The 22815-nt window shown below is 38.9% G+C and overlaps 1 protein-coding gene across 2 annotated transcripts in view; it reads right to left on the bottom strand.

Moving 5' to 3' along the window:
* LOC131694042 (transcriptional coactivator yorkie) overlaps positions 1–21568 on the bottom strand; it is a 148447-nt gene extending 126879 nt beyond the window's left edge. For both annotated transcript variants that reach the window (XM_058982388.1, XM_058982389.1), the window contains exon 1: positions 19597–21568. In XM_058982388.1, the coding sequence (XP_058838371.1) occupies positions 19597–20276 (680 nt within the window). In that variant the 5' untranslated portion in view covers positions 20277–21568. The remainder of the gene's footprint in view (positions 1–19596) is intronic.
* Between the last annotated feature and the right edge of the window lie 1247 nt (positions 21569–22815).

The following is a 22815-nucleotide window of genomic DNA, read 5'->3' as shown; positions in this document are numbered from 1 at the left end:
TAAAACATCTCAGAAGATACTGAACTTCCAATGTTGAAGGTTTCGAAATAACCTTTGGTTATATTAAATATGGAATTTGCGTTTCGACTTCGTCTCATTAGAATCCGACACTGATTTAATGACAGGACTAAGCTAGCGCCGGATTGACGTTAAAAAAACGAAAACGCAATTAGTGCTTCTGAGCGAACCCCTAGTCCTGCATGACGTCAGGTAAGAAAAGAAGTTCTGATTTATGCCATGATACCGCCTCTCCAATAACTAATTTCGTTATAGGTTTTGTTCCCTTTACGCGTAAAAGTGGTTTAACACAATTTTCTCCTTAGTGGAAGAAAAGTAGCTTTTACCCAAATTTTTCTCCACCTAGGAGAAGTTTATCATAGTGCACACACGATTTGTGGCTGCGAAAAAGCTGCGTTTTGTACCTCCAAATCAACAGCCAATACCATCAGCAAGGAGGCAGGTTTCAAAACCGCGGGCTTACATTTGAGGCCCGTAAGTTCAAGGCGGGGGAGTGGTTAACAACTCTCCGCGCACCCCTAATGACGCCCCAGTTAAAATTCAGAAACCTTATGCCAGTAAAAAAATTGACGGTTTTCGGACTGATTGCATAACCTTTCTATATGAAAAAGGAAAAAATGTGCCAAAATCCAAAAAAGTGATTTTTTGTCAATTTTTTTTGGAGTTTGCATCAAATCTCGACGTTTTATGCACCTTGAGGACATTTGGCATCAAAAATAAAATTCAATTTTAAAATTTTTCTATAGTTTATATGGAAAATTTTTGTTCTCTTAAACCCGTAACTCCAGAACCGTAATTCAGATAGAAACAAAATTCAATAGCAGCTGATGGGAAGGTTGTACCTTTCATTTGAGACTAAGTTTGGGCAAATCGGTCTAGCTATCTCTGAGAAAAATGAGTGACATTTTTGACACATACGCATATTTATATACACACATACACACAGACACACACATACAGACTTTTTCCGATCTCGACGAACTGAGTCGAATGGGATATGACACTCGGCCCTCCGGGCTGGGATTAGGTTGACTGTTTTCATAGTGATTGCATAACCTTTCTATAGACCATTGCACGAAAATGTATAACCTCACTTTTCTGACAGTTCAGAGAGCTTGTTTACATGGACTTAGAATTCGAACCAAGTTTACTGAACCGGGTGGAATCAAAAATTTTCTAACACCATGTAAAAAAGGTCGTTGAACTGTCATTTTTTCGAGCATTTTTACTCATATGACGTCATCTTGCAATGTCCCATATGAGAAAGGCAAAAAGGATGGCGAGTACCAAAACAACCGCTGACAACAACAACAGCAACAACAATGGGAGCAAGAAGTGTGACAGAATGCGCTGTCAGCATGTTCGATCGTCATAATGTTGCAATAAACTGCAATTCTACTATAATTTTATAAAGCCTTTAATGAAAAACAAAGTAAATTAGAAGCAGATTAATAAGTGAGGATTAACAAGTGTTGCCATATTGTCGTTTTCTAACGAAATATCAAATTTGACATATTTGAGTTACACTTTCGAAACCGGAACGAAAGGTCGTATCGCTAGTCTTATATAGGAGCTTTTTTTGAAATATATTCAAACGAATTTTTTCTCAAATCCGACAATTTTTGAAAATTTTATTCTAGTGCCCTTTTAAAGAAAAACTCATGAAAAAAGGAAAATTGTGTAATTTTTCATTCATCGAGAAGACCTGCTACTTCTATGGTTTTCTCCTAGGGGCAGATCACTCTAAGAATGTATAACAAATTTGCATCAAATTGAAAAAAATGCATTTAATTTCCATTTTTGCATCAGCTCTGCCTCGCAGAAAAGTTTGTTTAACAAACGTCCTACGCTGATCCACTTTGTTTGAACGTTTTGTTAAATGTAGGGCTAGTTTTTCTGTAGGGTTTTGACGTCTTACACGCAACGCAAACAACGTTGCACGCAACGCAAAAACATTGCACGCAACGCAAAATACATTATGAATTTCTATTTTGATGGAAATAAATGCATTTAATTTCGCTGATTTTTAAAAATGCATCACAAGTGATCTGCCCCTGGTTTTCTCCCATATTTTTATTGTAATCGCGTCTGTTTATACGAAAAAGGAATTTCTCCGTGAACTGAAACAAATTAATGAAAGAACATGGTAAGGTAATTTCGGAAATGTAACTTTCGTATCCCATGGTTTCAGGTCAATTGAGCGAAAACCACCTGGCCGAATGCTATTTGACCGAAGAGGACTAAAAGCTGTTAGGCCGATAGGGTTATTTAGCCGAATGAGTCATTTGGCCGTGTCATTTGGTCGAGTCAATTAGCTGAAATTCATTTGGCCTTAAGAGTCATTTGGCCGAAAGAGTCAATTGACCAAAAAATAAATTTGGCCGCAAGAGTCATACGATCGAAAGTCATTTGGTCGAAAGAGTCATTTAACCGAAAGGCATTTGGTCGAAAGAGTCATTTAGCTGAAGGATATATTTGACCGCAAGAGTCATTTGGCCGAAAGAGTCATGTAGACGAAAGAGTCATTTGGCCGAAATGGTTATTTGGCGCAAAGAATCAATTGGCCGAAGGTCATTGGACCGAAATTTGCCCGAAAGAGTCATTTGGCCGAAAGAGTCATGTAGACGAAAGAGTCATTTGGCCGAAATGGTTATTTGGCGCAAAGAATCAATTGGCCGAAGGTCATTGGACCGAAATTTGCCCGAAAGAGTCATTTGGCTGAAAGAATCATTTGGCCGAAAGAGTCATTTGGCCGAATGCTAGATGGCCAACGGCAATTTAATCGAATGTTATAATTTTATTACATATTTTCGTTTTTTTGATTCATATATTGTATGGTTTCACTGATGTGTTGTAACGATGGGTTCAAAACTGTATCGATCAGATGGAAGAAAATACAATAATTTTGATTCGAATAACTGATATTAGATCGATAAATGGTATTATTTTGACAATAAAAGCACAGTAGTTTCTTGCTCATATATTCAATAAACAGTTCCATGGGCTAAGAAGAGCACCTCATGTTGTACAGAATGAAAGATACAATTAGAAACAAATTACAAAATGTGCTGTTTGGTTAGATGTATAATATAATGGTTGTCCGTTTGTATATAGGGACGTTTGTCGGAGCAGCATTAAGATACTACATTTAGTTTTAGCTTAGTTTTTAAACTTTAAACTTTCAATTTAAATAAGTTTCGCAAACACTTTGTAACACATATGAGAAATTTAGGAACAGTACAATGATTCCACTGATGCCTCTCAGGCGGGCTTCAGTGACTAGCTAATGCTAATGAATCAATTCTAAAAATACGATGTTATAGATTTATTATTAAATCGCACAACCAACGGTCATTTTATGTCTTTCACTACAGTGACTGTATTACATCACAATCTAGTAATGTTTTGATTGAAATATGCAAACAATGTTTAATGTCATTCGACTGTACCACGTCTTATTCAAATCGTCCCCAACTTTTTGCGTATAGGTAATGTTGAAGTTGATTCTTCTGAGATAAGAGTTCATATTATGGCTTATCAGAGCAACATCATAACTCAGCGCAATTAAAGCGCTATTTAAGCACTATTTGCGAGATACAAAGTATTCGTAAACTAAGATTTTTTGGCATAACATATCAAGAAATGAATGACTTAAATCTGTTATTAAGTTTGACATTACCAAATATATCAAATGCAGGTACGAACGATTTTGTCAAAAAAAAAAACTAAAAATGAGTTGTATATTGCAATACAAGAGACACAAACATATTAAGGAATAGTATATGTTTCTTAAAATATCTTTGCATTCACTTTTTTCGAGAAATCCAGCACACTAAACAAACTTCAAACCTTTGTCAATTCTATTGTCTAAAAAGGTAAAACTGAAGAAGTCCACCATCTCGATAGCAAAAACCTAATTGTTTAAAACATTTTGCTTATAAACCCAAAATGAATATATGTCATCTGTGAATACTCTATCTCTCTCTGTTTTCTGAAAACTGAGCTGTATGTAGGGTACGGAAAATACTGCTCATTTTTTCCTGTAGACAGATATAAAAGAAACGTATCGATAGAACAGCTCATGTTAAAAAGAAGGAAAATATCCACGGAATGTTTGGACCAATAACAACAAATACTGTAAGTATAAGAATAATTGCACAGTATTCAATTTAAGATCATTAGCATTTTGATAAATATTATTTTCGGCAAAATAACTCTTGGATCAAAACTAGTCGGTCCAATGGCCTACGACCACATGGCACTTGGCCGAATAGCATTCGGCCAAACAGCATACAAAGGTTGTCTGATAAATTTGCTTAAATATAGTTATTTTGTAGTCTGTCGCGGCATACCATCGGCAAGAAATTTGCTTAACTAAGTCTAAAATTTGCGTAATCGGAAAAATTTATCATTTTATCTATTTTTGTAAATTATGCTTAACGGAACTAAAGCCTTAATGCCCAACATTCTATTTTTGTGTTTTATTTAGCCTAAATTTTCCGCTAGATTTTTAGTTCAATTGTGTCAATATCTCCTACCTCTAGCAGATAAATAATCGTTCGAGCCGGTATTTGGTTTATCATTCGACTCGAACTAAGCAACGCCCGTCGTTTTTGTTGTTCCTACACGTGTGTGAGCTGAGTACGAACCGTCAGACAAGCGACAAACTCCATCAAAAGAGGCAGACGGAAATAGTGTGCTATATACCGCTTCACTACAGCACCGTGCGACGCCGCGTCGCGCTTTTGCGTCTTGCCAAATGCTTTCGAATCGACAGACTCAATCAAGCGGATAGTTTAATTAGTAGACACGAAAATTATAACGAAAAGTATAACCTGATTTCTATACTCGATTCGATTAAACGTGTTGAATTGCACTCGCCTGCGCCACCTATGGCTGACTAAATTAACACATACACACGGAAACTTGAAAGCGTTTTCACTAGAAGCCTTGAGTTTGGGAGCCTTTTAGTTTCTTATTCTAGTACATCTGCTATTATGTCATCATGTAGGAAAACTGAAATATGTGACGTGTAGGATAATAATGATTTCGTGAAGGTATTTTATCTCTTTGAAAAAGCTCACTCGATATGAGTTACTGGGTTTCTTTCCTAGGAATTCGCGGAGGTTCACCAACAGCGTTTATGACAAGGAATATGATCCGTCACGAAGTAAAACAAACCACACCTCGCATAAGAAAGCATGCTCTTTTGTCAGTTGAAATATCTGCTCAATCAACAATTATATTCCATGAGCAACGGGGCTTATCTACAATCCCATCGATATCCGGTTACCTCTCCGACGACGACGACGGCGACGGCGACGACGATCACTTGTTGCGCACCGACAGTACACCGTACAGGTCCCTTTTTACATTATCATGTTTCTTTCCCCCATTCCAGCTAGGACTGTTGGTGTTTATTTTTTCACAAACACACGTTCAGCGTTCCCTGCCGCTGGGTTCAGTTGATTAATAATTAGTTGTCGTCCTTCCAACCCTAGAGACTTCCCGTTGAGGTTTCTGAATGAATTCATCCTTTTTGGTTTAGCTTTTTCCTTTGTTCGATCCTTTCTCGTTTTGTTCTGCGTTTTCAAGTGCATCGCCGCGGGCTGTATTTTGTTGAGTTGCTAGCCTACTGGGTTACAGGTTCTACCTGGGTTTTTCCCTCAATATTTGCACTGACGAAAACCTGTGAGAATAGGTGGAGCAGGCATGTATTTTTTTTTCTGCATACCCGTCGTATTTGCGTCACTGTTTGAGCAAGTGTCAGCTGATTTTGTATTTGAGAAGGTCGCGCTAGGAGTCTGTTGGACTACGACATCATTGACAAATTTAATATATTATCTCCATATTGGTTTTAAAATTAACTAAACATAGTTTAAAGGTGGTTTGAATTGGCCTAATTCTCCGAAGATTGAAAATTTCCAAAACCGAATCAACAAATTGTCTTCCACACTTGAAAGCTTACTTAAGCCAAACCACCGAGGGTTAAACCGTGCGCGTCGGCTCAACTGGGAAGCCCTAGTTTCACTCCTGCCCGTTGTTGTTGTTGTTGTTGTCTGGTATCATCCAATGGATGGCGGCACACCCTCGCGTCGACTACGCCTGACTGATGGTGTCTTTCGTGAAGTTGGCAAATTTCCCTTTTCCCAATTCGAATGGAGGCTTCACTGTCTGCTGCTCCTCTGAGCAGTGACTTATGTGTGCTGTGTGCATCGGAGGTCTGTAATTATTTACTCGCGAACTGCAACCGATCGGTGTCTCGAAAGGTGCAGCCGCCAGCCACCATGCGATCGTTGGATCAGATCATCATCATCTTCGATCGACACAAGAAAGGAGAGCCCAACTATTATTCGCTATGCGTTACAACACATTTCCACCGGTAGACAACAGACTTTACACACGTAAACCTAGCGAAGCATGAACATTGGAACGTCCAATGCTGGAGTTAGGAGTATCGATGTTGAGGCTTAAAACCCAGCTTTATAATTGTTGCAACCGATTTTGACAGACCCAATCGAAGCATCCGTGATTCTACGCACGCGGGTAATCTAGTGTCTGTAATCTCTGCATATTGATGAACAACAAACCTGCATATCTGTATCAGCCCATCTCTAATGGAATCGAAGGGTTAAAACACAGACCAGACACCCGTCTCGATATCACCCACTTCATTAATGGTCACAATTGAATAGAAATTATAATTAATCTATTCAATGTGAACAATATCTGATGGCAGCATGTTGAGGGCGATGACACATGAGTTGGGGATCATACGCAAGTGACATCACGCAAAACATAATTACAAATTACAAGCCAATTGAGTATCGTTGTGCATCATTCGATTAAATTCATCCCGTAGGCATGGCGTACTTCATGAATGGTCCCTGCTTGTCTTGAGTGGGTTGGAGACGCGCATTATTTGATTAGGTGTGTGGGGGTGATTTTATGACAATGGAAAACTGTTTGGAGCCAGTTGTAGCCAGTTTTAGCTCATACGAACTGGCGCTATCATTAGAGGATCGTTTGTCTTTATGGATTGTTGTTAATTTCAGCGTTCCTTAGAACACTCTGGCGATCGTCATTAGGTCATTCGGGGACGCTGAATTTCAAAGCATTTTGAATTGCTAGGTTACGGAAGACGACAAAATAGAAATGCGCCAAATCCGTGCGTGGTCTTGCACGGTTCCCAAAGCAAATAAATATGACATATACATCTTCTAAACTCACAATGTTTTTTTTTTAATTCTAAGCAACTTCTCATGTATTGTCCGCTTGCATGTTTCATCAATAGGGTACACAAATTGTTTCTTATTACTTGTAAATATTCTTAGATTTCAGAGTTATCTAGAAATATTATAATCCAAAAATTTTTCGACGAAATTTTATAATTGTTGTATGAACGAATGTAACTTGGATCGGATATTACACCCGTTTGATTTTGATTTGTCATTCGTTCTAAAAGTGATATGCGCAACAAATTATGGGCGATGAAAATTTTGATTGCATTCCCCAAGTAACAATTTTGGTTATATTGAAGTTTTATAGCGTTTAATAAAACTAATTTTTAAAACCTCCCCTGCTAACTTTATGGTCTTATGTACTTCCTGCAGGCTGCTATAAACCCATGTTATGACAAATTGGCCCAGTTTTATTGTAATCAGTAGAACTTGTTATGCAAACTATCATAGGAGAAATAGTTTTATTACAGTTCTACTCTACTCTTTAGGTGTGATATTAAACCAACAGCATAAAACCTTCTCCTGACCTAGCAGTGTGGAAAACCACTATATGAGCGCTATTTAACCATCATAAAACTGTAAAGTCTTCCTGAAGAAGTCCATAAAACTTCGTATGCTATCCATGTTAGAACTTTCAGTTTTAAACTGAATTTTTACACTGATTAGATGTATTCAATAAAATTTTATCGTGGTTTTATCCCTTTACATCGCATGATGCCAATCATCGAACAAAATGCCATATTGTAAGGTATACCATTTTTCAGAATAGTGATTAAAAGAATTTTATTATTGTTCATAACACACCCATGCGTATTTGAAGGCATGCCGTTAAGGATTTATGGTGAAAAATCATGAAAGAGCAACGCAAAATAAATGCGCCCCATGAATTCTACTAAAAAGAGCATTCGGTAATATTTTTCTGCAAATATTGAAACAACACTTAACCAAGTTTTAGTAAAAAACCTGTTTTAATCCACCTAGCAGTGCAATTGTGCCTTTCTCATTTCTCTAAACTATGGCACGGAGGCTTTTTATGTTCAACATAATCGTGGAAATGTCCATTACATTCTTAGTACACTTTGCACTTATACACAATGGCATGCCAGCCACGAAACACTTGAAACCAAAAAACTACAAGGGGCAGCCCTATGGGGTTGCACGAGCTGTAGACGTAGGACTATACTATTTAATGTAAAATATTTATTTTCTTAGTACATTTATAGTAATAATAAATCAAACATATGTCTTACGTATGGTTTAATCACAACCAATCAACATCGAATATTACATATTGAACCAAACCTTCTTGGTTATCAGGTCATTTCATTTGTAGTAGGTGATCGAATCCGATTAAACTTATTTAAGAAGATCTGAAGAAAGTACAGAAAACTGTGACCGAACTAATATCTGGAACTAAATCTTTATAGAATAAGATTAGCTTGTAAAACCTTTTTGATTGCGTGTGGTAAAAAACCCGGACCAGTGAAGAAAAATCAAAATTTAGGCAATATAATTTCATGTATAGACCAAGCATTCTAGTTATATTTTGCCATTATTATAACTTTCCTAAAGTACGCATACAAATATAGCGAATGCAGTGGTCTTAATCATATATCGAAACTATAAATATATAAGAATCGAAAACAATTTTATATATGCACCAGATGCGTTTTTGCAACGGTTTTTCAAGTGGCAGTGTATTCATTCATAAATAGGCTTTGTAGTATGTACCTATTAGTAGAATCAAAGTACTATAGGCTGAGTGGAAATGAATCACGTGATGGGGAAATGAATCAATCAATTGATCGAACGTAAATAATAAACTTTCGTTGTGCAATTTAGTAGCAAATTAGATCTACCTACCTACACATTCGCCTCAAACATTAAACCCACGCGCACAAAGCAAAATGAATCAACGCTGATGATGATGGGTAGAGCGAAAGAGACAACTAATACAACGACACTATGTTAACCGTGTTTGCAAATGGAGCTGGCATGTACAAACTATTTTGTGTACGAATAATTCATAAAAATGTGCTGGAAACGAGCACAACACAAATAGCATACGGACAAGCTCATTCGCATTCACTGGGTAGCGTACCTCCACAGGCAGTGTGACGAACTTCTAACTCAGCTACACTGGCTGTAAAAGCACACCGCACAGTGATCTGTTTCGCCTGCCGCTCAACAGGCGACTGAGCTGCTTCGGCGAAATCCGTCCGTTTAAATAGTCGATGATGACGTCATTCATAGAAGCGTAGCGCGCTAGGTGCACAAATCTGTCGTGCTAGACTAGGGAAGCGCTATCTTCTGTGTGTAAATGCGCGATATTTTGACTAGGTTGTTCATTATTTAAATTTTTAATATGATATCAAAAATCTTTTGGTTTATCTATTGGAATCTACTCTTAGAAGTATTTCGGGGCGACATACGCAAAAAATTGAAAATTTATCGTGAGATGGCTGAATTATATGCGTTTAAAATTGGACCACTTTTCGTTACATACCATTTTTGTAGAATTTCCAACGTGCACCCCTATATCGAAAACAAAGACGTAGTCCTACGTCAAAATATCATACTCCATTAGCCTAATCAGTATTAGATCAATGTTATCTGCTTGCTAACTCATTTTGTCATGCGGGGGTGGGTATGTGAAGAGGGCGAAAGTCCCATGACCGAACAACTCCCCAGCTTAAATTGGTATGCTTTGTGATATAGTGGTGGTTTAAAGATGATGGGGTTGAAAGGGAGGGGTATGAGGGCTGGATGGGGTGGTGGTCTACGGGGTGATTTAGGGAGATTTTTAAAGGAGGGAAGTGAACAGTAGAGGGGGGTGTAACCCCTCTCCGTAAACCATCAACTACGCCCCTGTTAAAATCCAGAAACCTTATGCGAGTCGAAAAAAAATTTGGCCGGGATTAGGTTGACGTTTCTCAGAGTGATTGCATAACCTTTCTATATGAGAAAGGCAAAATGTTAAATGTTAAATGTTTTGTTAAAAAGTGCATATTCTTTCAAAAAAATGTCTCAAAACGTTTGATTCCACCCTTCATGTAAAACAAGAAGGCGTATATTTGAGAAATTTTACTTCGCAATTTGCTATTTTTGCTTCAAGGCGACATTTTTTTTAATAAAACTTGGTATACTTGAATAATTCTTTCATAAGACAATTCCTCCTAAAACGGTCATAACTGAGCAATTCATATAGCAAGCGTGTTTATCATGACACATCTGCATCTATGTTGAGAGTGACAAATTTTATGCTGGACTAAATCACAGCTTGCTCGTTTTGATTATTTTGACAGTGACTTTGTCCAAGATGGTAAATGGAAGGTGGGGGTTTTTACTATGTAACGGTGCGGTTGTCAAATTTGAGTAGCGCAATAGATTAAAATACACACACTGAATACTCGCCATCTCTATAGTGTGTTCACCATTTACTGTCAGTGTCATTCCAATCGAGCACGAGTTTTGTCAATAGTCCTCGTTCGATAAAGATTCGCAGATATTTTCTTTAAATTATGTTCCGAAATCTAGGGACAGATCTTGAGATACATTTTTAAAAATCAACGAAATTAAACATTTACTTTCCATCGAAATAGGAATTTGAAATGCATTTTGCGTTGCGTGTAAGACGTCAAAGCCCTGCCACAAACTAATTCTACTCCAACAAAGTTTCGACCAAGTAGATCAGCGTAAGACGCTTGTTGAACAAATGTTTCGGCAAAAGAGTGAAAGTTGATGCAATAATGGAAATGAAATGCGTTTTTTCAAATTGGATTCAAATTTGTTATGCATTTGTAGAGTAATCTGACAATGCATTTGTATGAGCTTATTGTTTACTAAAACGCAGATGGGCTTCCTTTTTTGTAATATAATGTGAGAAGTGGTTCTTAAAATTGTTGCAACGGCTGTTTTTGTCGGCAAAGTCAATTTTTGTAAACAGCCAAAAAACAAATCATTGCAATCCTCTCGTGATTGGCAACTGCAACAGCACGCACAAAAAAGCTCTCACCTTTATTTAACATCATCCTGGAAAAACGAGAAAAACAAACCAATCCTCCTGTCAGCGGTTGTTCAGAAATACTTATTAACCTGCAAAGACGAAATAATCCTGACTTGGTTCGTCTTCTGCTTTGGGTCAAAAGAAATTGAGGAAGAATTCCATTTCCAAATGGAATTTTCGAAGTAACTTAGTTGCACTATAGTTACTATATTACATGCAAGTAAACAATAAGATTCGAGCTTCTGATGACAATTTTATAACTCCTTAGTATAGCTCATGCCTTTCATAAGAGTAATTATTTTAAAGAGGTTTTAATATAGTCATTCCAAAACCTGAATACGTGCAATAATCTCGGATAAAACTGTCTTATAACTTAATTTCTTGTTGTATGTTAGTTTTATTCCAGTTTTAACAAAGTATATAGAACCGTTTCACAAGCACTATATAAACTTGTAACCTAAAGCTTTATCGTGGAAGTCATAACATAGTTTTATAGTGAAATTTAGGAACAAATGAAATGACAGCTGCTTAAAACCATAATAAAATCACCGGTTTCAAGGATTCCTTCATAAAACCAGGATAAAACAATGATAAATCCCCGAGGCATTTTAATTGTTACTTGGGTCTTCTTACCGCACCATGCTTCTCATTCGACTAGCGAACGATGAAGGAAGCACTAATACAACTTCTAATGCGAGACTTATATAAATTCCCAATATTTGATTAGGTCTCTTAGGTGCACCATTTTGACGGCTCTAACTGAAACAGACTATCAAATTTCGAGATTCCCGCGTGACTTTCGAACGTTTTTTGCGTTTTTCATAGAAGTCATACATTCTTCGAAATTTAATTCAAAATTGGAGGCTGCTTTTCCAACTGATTAGTGCAAATATAATGTAACTCTGTTTAATACAATGAAGGTTAGTAACGTTCAAATTTTTCCCTCCTCTTTCTTCTGAATTTTTTAAAAGAGGCCTCTATATTAAAATGTAAGTCGTAATCACGACAAACCGGATTACCTAAAAGTTACTAGTAATGATTGGATTATTTTAATAAATACACGGTTCTTGTGATTTTAGTTAACTACAGCTGCTTTGATTGCACAGGAATCCATACACTTAGAACACATATTCAACTTTAACCAACTTCCGCCTATGAGTGGTTTGGAGGTTGTGAATAGCTGTAACTTAAGTTGTTATGCTGCAATCTTGATGAAATCTTGAGTTGCTTTTCAAAAGTATGTACGTAACAAAGAGCAAACCAAGCCTCGGAATGGAATCGTACCTCGCCAATTGCGTTCATTCGATTTAAAAAGAATTGTAATGACTATACTTTGCGGCGAATCCGTCTTCGAGAAGCTTACAAATATTATGGAGCAAATAAACAACCCATCCGAAGCCTCGAGCAACTAACAGTGGCTAACGGAAGCCAGGTCCTTATACTGTTCGATCAGGTGCTGATAAACTCGATGATGATGAAACCTATGGGACAGCCGTTTTCAAACAAATTCCTTACCTCAAAGTTCACGCGGATTAGAGCGCGAAAAAATATGGTTTGGCAAGAGATCTGTTCCTGTGGCAAGAGCACCAGCGTATTCGTGACATATAACACTACAAACTCATAAATAAAGAAAGTACCTCAACAAACGAATGCTACTTTTCATTAAGTTTCATGATGGACCGTTACGATCTGGACAGACTTAGCCAACTGCCATTACAGCAAGGCTGTGCCACAAAGATACGACAATAGAGTCTAGTTCATCCACCAAATTGTCCCCAGCTCCGTCCAATAGCGAAGTATTGGGCAAGAATAAAGGGGAAACTGAAGATGAAGAGCACAATCTCCAGCGAGACCTTGATCGGATGAAGAAATAGTTAAATCAGCAGGCCAGGACCGTGGCTGAAGAAGGTGTGCGCAGGATGTAGAACAATATCAAGAGAAAATTGCTTATATTTGTTCGGAATAACGATGAATGACTTGTTTCAGTTGCTGTCACAAATAAAATTTTATTTCCTTTGCTTCATCCCTAGACAATTATTCGATTGAAAGAAAGGTTAAACAAATACACGCATTTGAATGTATCACATATTAAGAATCTAGCCTTTATTGTTAGTTGTAGGGTTTGGAATTTTTCTTTTCGTGAGCAGACAAGTAGACCATATGCCTACTAATGGAAGAAAAAGATGTGCGATAAACTGCTTGTCGTGAAAACGAGCGCTAATTTCAAACTCTGGTTGGTTGCCATAAAAATCGAAGTCTGCCGACAACAGCTGCAGATTTCCTGCCAGATCAACAACTTACCGGTAAAGTTGTCCGAACATCTTCTATAAGGATGCGTTTGAATTAATCAGCACCTGATCATACAGTTGTCAATAAGCCCGCATTTTGGCCGGCTTAATGATCCGGCTCTGAACCCTTTCCGAATGCGCATATACGGAACTGTAAAGCACAAAGTTGGTTGACCACAACTACGTACGACGCCTTGATTACACCTTCCGCAATATAGACGTTCCTTGAAATGTTTCAGAACTGCAGAGATGACGGTTTAAGCTACTTTAAATTCCTTTGCGATCCTCGTATCCGACCATGTCATGTTTAAATAACTTTTAGAAATACATAATTGATTCGCTCGTTTTTCCACCGCGTGTCAATTTGAGGAAACACCAGCCTCGCTAAAAATTTTTGCACAGTAGTTTAAAGATAGAAATTTTGTGAACAGATTACTGTAAAAAGCTTCTATAACTGACCACTAGGATCACTTCACCGTTAAAAACAGCGAACCAATTCTAATCTCAAACCTTGTTTAAATAATTCGTAATCACTCTAAAAGTTACAAAGTGGCATAGTCTCAAATTATTTTCATAGCCATAACTCGTTTCTTTGAGGGATTAGTGTTTTCTCAAAGTGATTGTGTGTGACAGTTAATAATATACATTTTGAACAAACTGAAAAAAGAACATGCCGGCTGGTCCCTGATAAAATGACGCACTGTCGAAATTGAATTCGCGCCAAATCCGCGCGATGCGTTAGACTGAGAACATAAAACGCGCCAAAACCACGAAAATCGCGAAGACCGCGCGATCGTAGCAACCCTGTGCTATTCAACAGATCATTATCGCAATAGTTGACTGTTCGATCAGATAACTGTGATAATTGCTTTGCTGTTGACTATTGATTAACCAATTTAGAAAATTCGTCTATTATTCAGGAAACAGGAAATTCGTCTATTATTCGACATATTATGCGAATAATAATTCAACACCTTCTGATGATTTCAAAAGGGTTGTAGCATACTGTGATAGAAATGCGCTTCCACTCATAATCGGCAGTGATGCCAATGCCCACCACATAATTTGGGGTAAAGAGTGTCCCACATTAAATTGCATCACGGTAAAAAAGCTGTAGAAAATAACCCAATGGGCATATTCACTAGGGTGGGACAAAAATTAGATTCCAGCTCCGAGCAACTTTTTAGGTACCATTTGGGTCCTAGAACAACTGTGTAAATTCTTAGCTCGATCGGTGAAACTATATTTTTGCGCCCACTGTTTAAAGTATACATGGGATTTTGTATGGGAAAATTAACTTTTACAAAATAATTCCTCCAGGAGTCGCCCATTACTTCCTAAAAATAAATCATTATTTGGCTTTTATAGAAAATTTAACAAAGAAACAAAGTCTCGAAAACCACAAAACGATCTGACGCTTGAGAAAAAAGTTATTAAGCAGAAACCGATTGATGCTCTGATGATTCATAAAATATTCATTTTTTCTAGCACCACTGCTGTTGGTTATCCAATTATACGCAATTTTGATTTAAACCTCTCTTAATGTGTCTAAATCGTTTATCTATACTATTTGGCCACTTCTCAAGGTTTTGAGGGATAAATTAAGGCTTCTTTTGTACATGTTAAGAGGATGTTGAAAATTTTGTATATAATTAGACCGTCAGAAGCAGTGATGCTAAGAAAAGTGAAATTTTCATCAATCTTCAGGGCATCAATCGGTTTTTGCTTAATAACTTTTTCCAAAAGCATCAGATCGTTTTGCAATCTTCTAGACTTTATTTCCTTGACAAATTTCCTATAAAAATCAGCCATCTACTTATTTTTAGGAGATAACGGGCGACTCTTGGAAGAATTAATTTGCAAAAGACATTTTTCCCATACGAAATCCCATGTAAACTTTAAACCGTGGGCGCAATATAGTTTCACCGATCAAGTTAAAAATTTGCAGAGTTGTTCTGGGAGCTAATTTGGACCCAAAAAGTTACTCGCAACCACCTGGAAAATTTTCAACTCTCTCATCGGGACATCGGAAAACAACTCGGAATCGTGTAGTCAACGGTGAGTCGAGTGATTGAACGTTACTACCAAACTCTGAGTATCGAACGGAAGGAGAAATGCGGTCAGAATGGATGTTCTATTAGTGATCAGGATAACAAGCGTGTAGCGAAAGCGTTTAAGCGGAATCCCAATGCTTCGGTCAGGGATGTGGTCAAAAAGTTGAATCTGTCCCCGTTCAGAGAGCCAAGGGCCGGGAAGGACTGCATACGTACAAAGTTCAGTAGGCTCCAAATTGTAACGAGCGGGAAAATACGACGGGAAAGTCACCAGCTCGCAAACTGTACACCCAGATGCTAAAGAAGCCTCATTGTCTCGTCATGGATGATGAGACTTACGTCAAGGCGGGCTTCCGGGGCTACTGTTCTTCACCGTCCACAACAAGTTTAATGTTCCGGAGCAAAATTAGAAAGCAGCAACTTTAAAAGCTTGCCAATAAATACATGATTTGGCAAGTGATCTGCTCATGTGACAAACGAAGTTCTTGACTACCGGGACTGTAAACGGGAAGAGGAGTGCCTACAGAAGCGTCTGCTTCCTCGATTAAAGCAACACGAGGGCCCCTACGATCTTGTGATCGGATGTTGCTTCCTACCACTATTCAAATGTTGTCCTGGAGTAGTACGAAACCAACGGGGTCACTTTCGTACCCAAGGATACGATCCCCCCCGCCCCTTGCGCACCGAAACTAAGGCCCATCGAAAATACTGGGCAAATATGAAGCAGGCACACGAAAGCATCCCAAGGATGTCAAATCTGAAGAAGACATGAAGAAAAAGTGGGTTTCCTTATAGAAGAAGCGGCAGCCACATATTGTAATGAGTGGAGTTTAGCGTAAGACACGAGCGTGCGGTTATGGTATTGAAGTTGAATGAAATAAATATGCCAAAATCTTACTAATGGGTTATGTTTTATTGTCTGAAAGTTTGAAAATAATCGGTCCACTAGGTAATGCTTCACAGCGTTTTTTCCGTGATGCAATTTGGTGTGGGACACCCTTTAGCTCAGACATCAATTTGAGAGGCTCCAAATTCATGAAATACTTAAGTAGTACAAATCTGGATATAGCTAACATAGGGTATTTACACGAGCTGGCAGAGCACCTCTTGTTAGATGTAACTCTCTGCTCTGACGGTATTACGTCGTTATCTGATCATAGGTACATCATCTTTAATCATTTAAACGTCTAGCTAGATATCGTCACATATCGTACTCCGAAATCTATGAAGTGGGACTTCTACGAAGAGGGCTTAATGACTAGGTTTCATGGGTTTCTTCCGACGAATGAATCTCCAAGTGACTTGAATAAGTTCGTGGATAAAACAAATGCACTCATAGTAGAAGCATACGAAGAGGCTTGTCCGCTGCGAATTATGCTGGCTTCTAGAGGAACACCTTGATGGAATACCGAACTTGATCGGCTCAAAAAGTTATGTAGAAGAGCTTGGAATCGCAAATACAGGGAGGGATCGGGGGCATTTAAGTTGGTTCACGAAGCATAGAGAAATGCCCTTCGATCATCTGAGCAAAGTGGATGGAAAAGATTCTACACAAATGTTTCAAGTCTCAACGAGGTTAGTAGATTGAATAAGTTACTTTCGAAATCGAAAGACTTTCATGTCAATTCGATTAGAACTGCCAATGGTGAATACTCATCTGACGAAGATGTAGTATTCAACTATCTTTTTGACACACACTTTCCAGGTTGTATGAAGTCATCACTGACGACTACCCCTGAGTTCTTTTCAGGTAGACCTGATTCCTGGGCATATAACTTTTTCGTAAAAGCAATTATGCTTTGGAGATTTTCTTGATACTGTAGATTCTTTTGACAACGTGTCTTTCGAATCCCTTTTAGAAGCAGCACGAGGTCATGGAGTACCCTCACTTATAACGAAATGGATATGAGCAATGCTTAGCAACCGACATCGTTATGACAAGTAGAGATAAGGAAGATGAATGTCTCCGGTTGCCCTTAAAATGGCATGCTGTCTCCACTTCTATGGAACCTTATCGCCGATGACTTGCTGAGGAAACTTAATGAGTTTGGGTTTCCGTCATACGCTTTTGTCGATCATTAACACATAATGATCAGCGGTATTTTAATTAATACTCTTTTTGATTTGATAACGGTTCTCTGTTGGAGGGTTGTGCCGGTGCTGGTATCTATTGCCGTGAAATAAGATTAGACCAATCTCATTTGCTTGGTAAATACTGTACCGAATTTCAAGCAGGAATCTTCGCAACTCTGTGTGGCGTACAATCGGCAGTTTTCTAAGAACAATTGCAGCATTGTACACTGCAAACTCAATTGTCACGTGGCCACTATTGAGTGTGCTGAGTATTCTCTGGTTATCTTTGTGAATCCAATTACGGAACTTCATATCATTTGTTATGAAACTGTCCTGCTGTAATGCAATTGCGTATACGAATTTTTGGCTCTCTCTACATAGATGAATCAGGAATCAGAATATATTAGCTTAAATGACACGTACCCCGTATGTAGTCGGGGATTTGTGCCTAGATGAGCCTATGTACTCAAGTATATGCTATTGTTCCGAACCTAGTTGTTCCTTTGAGAGTGAAGAATCCATGCTGTTGTATTTTTCCATTTCACTACCTTTTTCTTTCACCTCCAGGTCATGGTTGCTCGGGCAACATTCTCGTCGGTTCAGACACGTGCCGTCATTGGTCTGTCCAGAGTATGGAAATGTCGGAAAATTCCGAAGCATGTGGTCTTGTTTGTCGTAGCTGGCCAGCAGGACGAAGCGAGATATAATATGGACGAGTGGCACCAAAACGGTGATGAACCCCTGTTATGGGGGTTGTGAAGAGATGTTAGTAGGTTGACAGTAACAAAAATATTGGTGCCTGAAAAAAATCCGCCATCGCGCATCTCTCCATCGTAGTAAAGTAGATTCGCCATCGGGAACTATCCGAGTAGACCACGACAATGTTGGACAGAGGAACGTAACGTCGTGATGACTAACAAGAGAACAAGGTGAAATCTTATATCGGACTCTATCAACAGTGGTCTGCGTAACGCGAGTGTAATGATTTCAGTGGAATCAAAGTGGGGTTTGACACATGTGGAACGGACAGTGGGCAACATTACTAACGATGGGGTGTCGGTTTCTGGAACGATTTCCAGCCGCAAACATTGGTTTCGAGAAGAGACGCATCAAAGGACATTGGATTCGGGAGAAAATCCGCCACTGAATCCAGTGTAGATAGGAAAACGAACTAACAACACTTAGGAGCCGGAGAAATAACCCTGAGAGGGTGGCTGGGAAGCAAGAGGAAGTGTTATCACGTACAAAGTTTTTTTGCGTAGGAATCAGCTTCGTAGCTACAGAAATTTCTCGTGAAATCCAAGTGTTTTGTGCACTAAAAAGTCCAAAAGTTTGAAAATATGAATGATTTAAATATGTAACAGGTCACAAAAGAGCAGCGCAAAAAACCATGCTTTGCAAAACCCTCTTTGAGTTGCATTAAAAAGTCGACTGAAAACGTCAAGCGCGAAATTTGGACTGTAGCTCATCGGCGTAACAATCGCTTAAAAGTTATCCTACGAAAAAATCATCAAAGATGAACGTTAAGAATTAAAACCGGAAAAAAAACAAAAAATCAAGCGCAGCAAAATCCGTACAAATTTACATTCATTATGCAAACTTTACTCCGACAGTGGGAAAAAATGGATTAAACCAATTTGTGCATATGGGTACAACGCATAACTTTGATAAAGTTGGATCTGTTCATTTCGTCTTCATCTCATCAGTAACTAGCATCAGCTGTCTGGTCCAGCATGATGTCCCGAAAAGCAAACACATAAGCTCTAGTTTGCTGATTGCAAAACAAAAAACGGACTCTTGGAACTTTTGGCTTGCGAACCAACACCGTGCTTGACTAACTTACGCGCCTAGAAATCAAAACATCTTCCCGCAAACTATTGTTATATGTAATAATGCTGCTCCATCAGTGTACTCACTTTATGTAGTAAATCCGCCCATCCTGTGTGCGGGCCTGCTCCCAGCCGGGCGGCAAATCGCCAAATGCATGCTGATTAGACACATCATACGAGCGTCCCCGGCTGTGCAGATGCTGCAGTGCCTGCTTCGAGAGGCCCTGCTGCTGACCGAGTGCCGACGCACCAAGACTATTGCCATCGTTGCCACCGCTACCGCCACCACCACCGTTGTTGGTTTGCTGTGTCTTACTGCTATTTACACTGCTATTGTTAGCGGACTGCTGGACTCCACCTGATCCGGTCAGACTAGCAACCAAACCGGCCGGGATCTTACCCAGCGAGGCAGGACTGCTATGGGCACGACTGTGATGGATCTGAAGCCCGTTCGGGCCGGTAGTGACCCCACCCAGTATTGTAGTTCCGGAGCCAAATGCGGAGTCGGCCGAATTTTCGCGTGAATGCGAAACCGACGGTGACTTGGACCCGGAGGACGGTGGCTTGAAGAACGAGTCGGGCAACTTTCGCATACGGTAGGGAATTTGCAGCGGTAATTTATTGCTGAGTGTTTTATCGAACAGCTCGTTCAACTTATCGTTCGAATCTTTATCCACCAGAATTATCAGATTTTTCTTTTTGCCCGCCCCATCATTCTCCGAGGCGTTTGTGTTGCTAGTGTTGTTATTATTGCTGTTGAACGCCATCTTGTATCCGCGATGCCGTGCAGTTTTCTATACGTGTTCAGAGAGCAGCGCACGCGAGCGCGAGAGAATGTGTGTATGCGCGTTTTACTTGTTGCCTTGTTGTTTTCTGCGTCTCGATATTCTCGCCTGAATGTTCGTGGTGGAGATACTCGGCTGCGACTTTGCTTCTCCGTCTTTTCAACTTTACTTAAGCGATAAAATTAGCTTTTCTTAATATTGCTTCCTTTATTTCTTATTTCGTCTTGTTTTATTTTCCTGTTTTTCGTCAACGCTGGCTGGCGACTAAGACGTCTCGCGTATGTGTAAATATTCTTTTTCTTTTTAATCACTTGTATGCCACTTTGCTGTTCTTGCTAGACGGCGACTTGGACCACACAGCTCAACTTGCAATTTCTTTCAAATTTATCCTATTTCGAAGGCACTTAGTTTCCGAAAGCGCACAAAGTTTCACGCGCGCACGACTCGATCAATTATTTATTATTTTTAAATAAAATGACTATTTGCAATAAATTTGCACTTGTTCTGCTTCCTGCACCCGTTGCTTGCACTAGAGTTTCACTACGTTTGCAGAAAAAAAATACTAAGTGAGCAGAGTTGTTCAACTCTTCCTCTATCACTCACTTGATTGGGTTTAACTCACAATTATGGCAAATTGATTTCTTCTCCTTCTCACTTTTTTTTTGAAGGAAACACGATCAAATAACTCTTTATTTTTGCATTTGCTTCTGCCTGCTTTCCTGTATCTACATGCCTATTTCTCTATTTTCACCACACTTCACCTAATGGTTTCTGCATTCACCATTTAAACACTTTATGCATCTTTGCTTACGGTTTGCACAATCCGGGCGCACTGCACCGCACATCCACCGAAGGAAAGTAGCAATTTGCAACTGCCCAAAAACCTTTGCGTGACACGATTCAATTGCACACGTCAGAGCACTGACACTTTTCACGATCTGAAGTAGGTGGACGTCGAGCGCAAAACAGAACCATCAAAACCCAATGGAGCAGCGAGAAGAACGAACTCAACCGAAAAAGAAACAAGTGATGACGATGATGATGATGGAGAGACGTTGAGTGTTGAGTCGCTTCTGCTCCCGTCTTCACCTGTGTGGTGTGCTTCGTATTTTGCGTTGCTGACTGACTGCCTTTTCCCTCAAAGACAACAAAAAATAATAGCAATAATAATAATAATAATACTAATAAACCGAAGACACACACGGATAGCCGAGTCCACGGAACTAAATCAGAGTTCGACCATACTCAACAACTGATTCTACTTGACTAATTATTATTGCCAGTTCAGCTCAGTCAGACTCTCCCAAGTCAGCCCAGGGCCAGTAAGTTAAAAGCACACACAAAACACCAGCTCAGCAGCATTCAAGTCAACGGAGCGAACCGCTACCCGCCAGCACACCGTTCTCTTTCAGTCTCTCATTCAACGTTTACTCTCTACACTGGTCTAGACTGTCTGTATTCGTTCCCGTAGCACAAGGCACCGTATACTTACATATGACGAAGAGGAAACTTATTTTTGTTTCTTTGATACCACGTCGCATACACACGAGCAAATAATATTCTTTCACACGTCTGATGATTGTGATGGAACGCGAGAATGGCTAATAATTTTTGTTTGGGTTTGTATTGCGTACGATCGAGGGATCGTCCGATGCAATGCTTTGTAGTGGTTTGGTGATTATTATTTTACATGTTTCTTGTTTCTTATCATACCAGGCATATTTTTCAAATGTCACATGTGAAATGTCAAATTTCACATTTCATAAAAAAAAAATGTCTTCATTTGTCTACGCCGACCAAGATTCTGAATCGGTTTTCGATTTTGAGCCAGAATTCTGCTAGAAATCAGTCTAGAAGTCTGAAAAAGATGTCTTCAAAATGAACAACCCGTCTTCACAACTTTTCAAATGTCTTCAAAATGAAGACATGTCTGCACATCTGGCATCCCTTTTTTCTATACATGGGTTGTTTTAATGCCAAAGGGCCGCTTTACACGTACAATATTTTTCTCAATATATAACAATATGACAAAAGTATTGACAATATAACAAAAGTATTGTACGTGTAGGGAAAACCGGGGCTGATTGGCCGAGTTTTGCTTTCGGAATTTCTGTACTCATTTTGGTTAGACTTTTTGAAAACCGGTTTGCGCTGTCGCGAAGATACAACCCTTGAGCACATATGTAATTTTCTTTATTCATGAAAAAATCAGGGAAAAAGTTATTAGCAAACAAATGCGGAAAGAAAATTCGGCCAACCAACCCCAGGGCTGGGGTAGGTTGGCCGAGTTTGGTAAAATAAGTTAAACACGTCAAATGTATCAGTGGAAAACTTTTAATTAAAAAAAACATCATTTTTTCGTATATAGGCAAGGAAAATAAAATCCACTCTTCACTTTTTAGTCTTTTTATACTTTTTGGACTTAGTTTTGGCTGCTTTAGTGAACTTTTTATCAGCTCTCGCTGATTTTTTTCCTCCGCCAGCGTATGCTTACGTTTGATTTTATTGTTCTGCTCCTCCA

This window comes from Topomyia yanbarensis, chromosome 3 (genome assembly GCF_030247195.1).
Source record: "Topomyia yanbarensis strain Yona2022 chromosome 3, ASM3024719v1, whole genome shotgun sequence".
NCBI classification, from domain to species: Eukaryota; Metazoa; Arthropoda; class Insecta; order Diptera; family Culicidae; genus Topomyia; species Topomyia yanbarensis.
The sequence above is the reverse complement of the archived record's forward strand: the minus strand, read 5'-3'. Positions and strand labels throughout refer to the sequence as shown.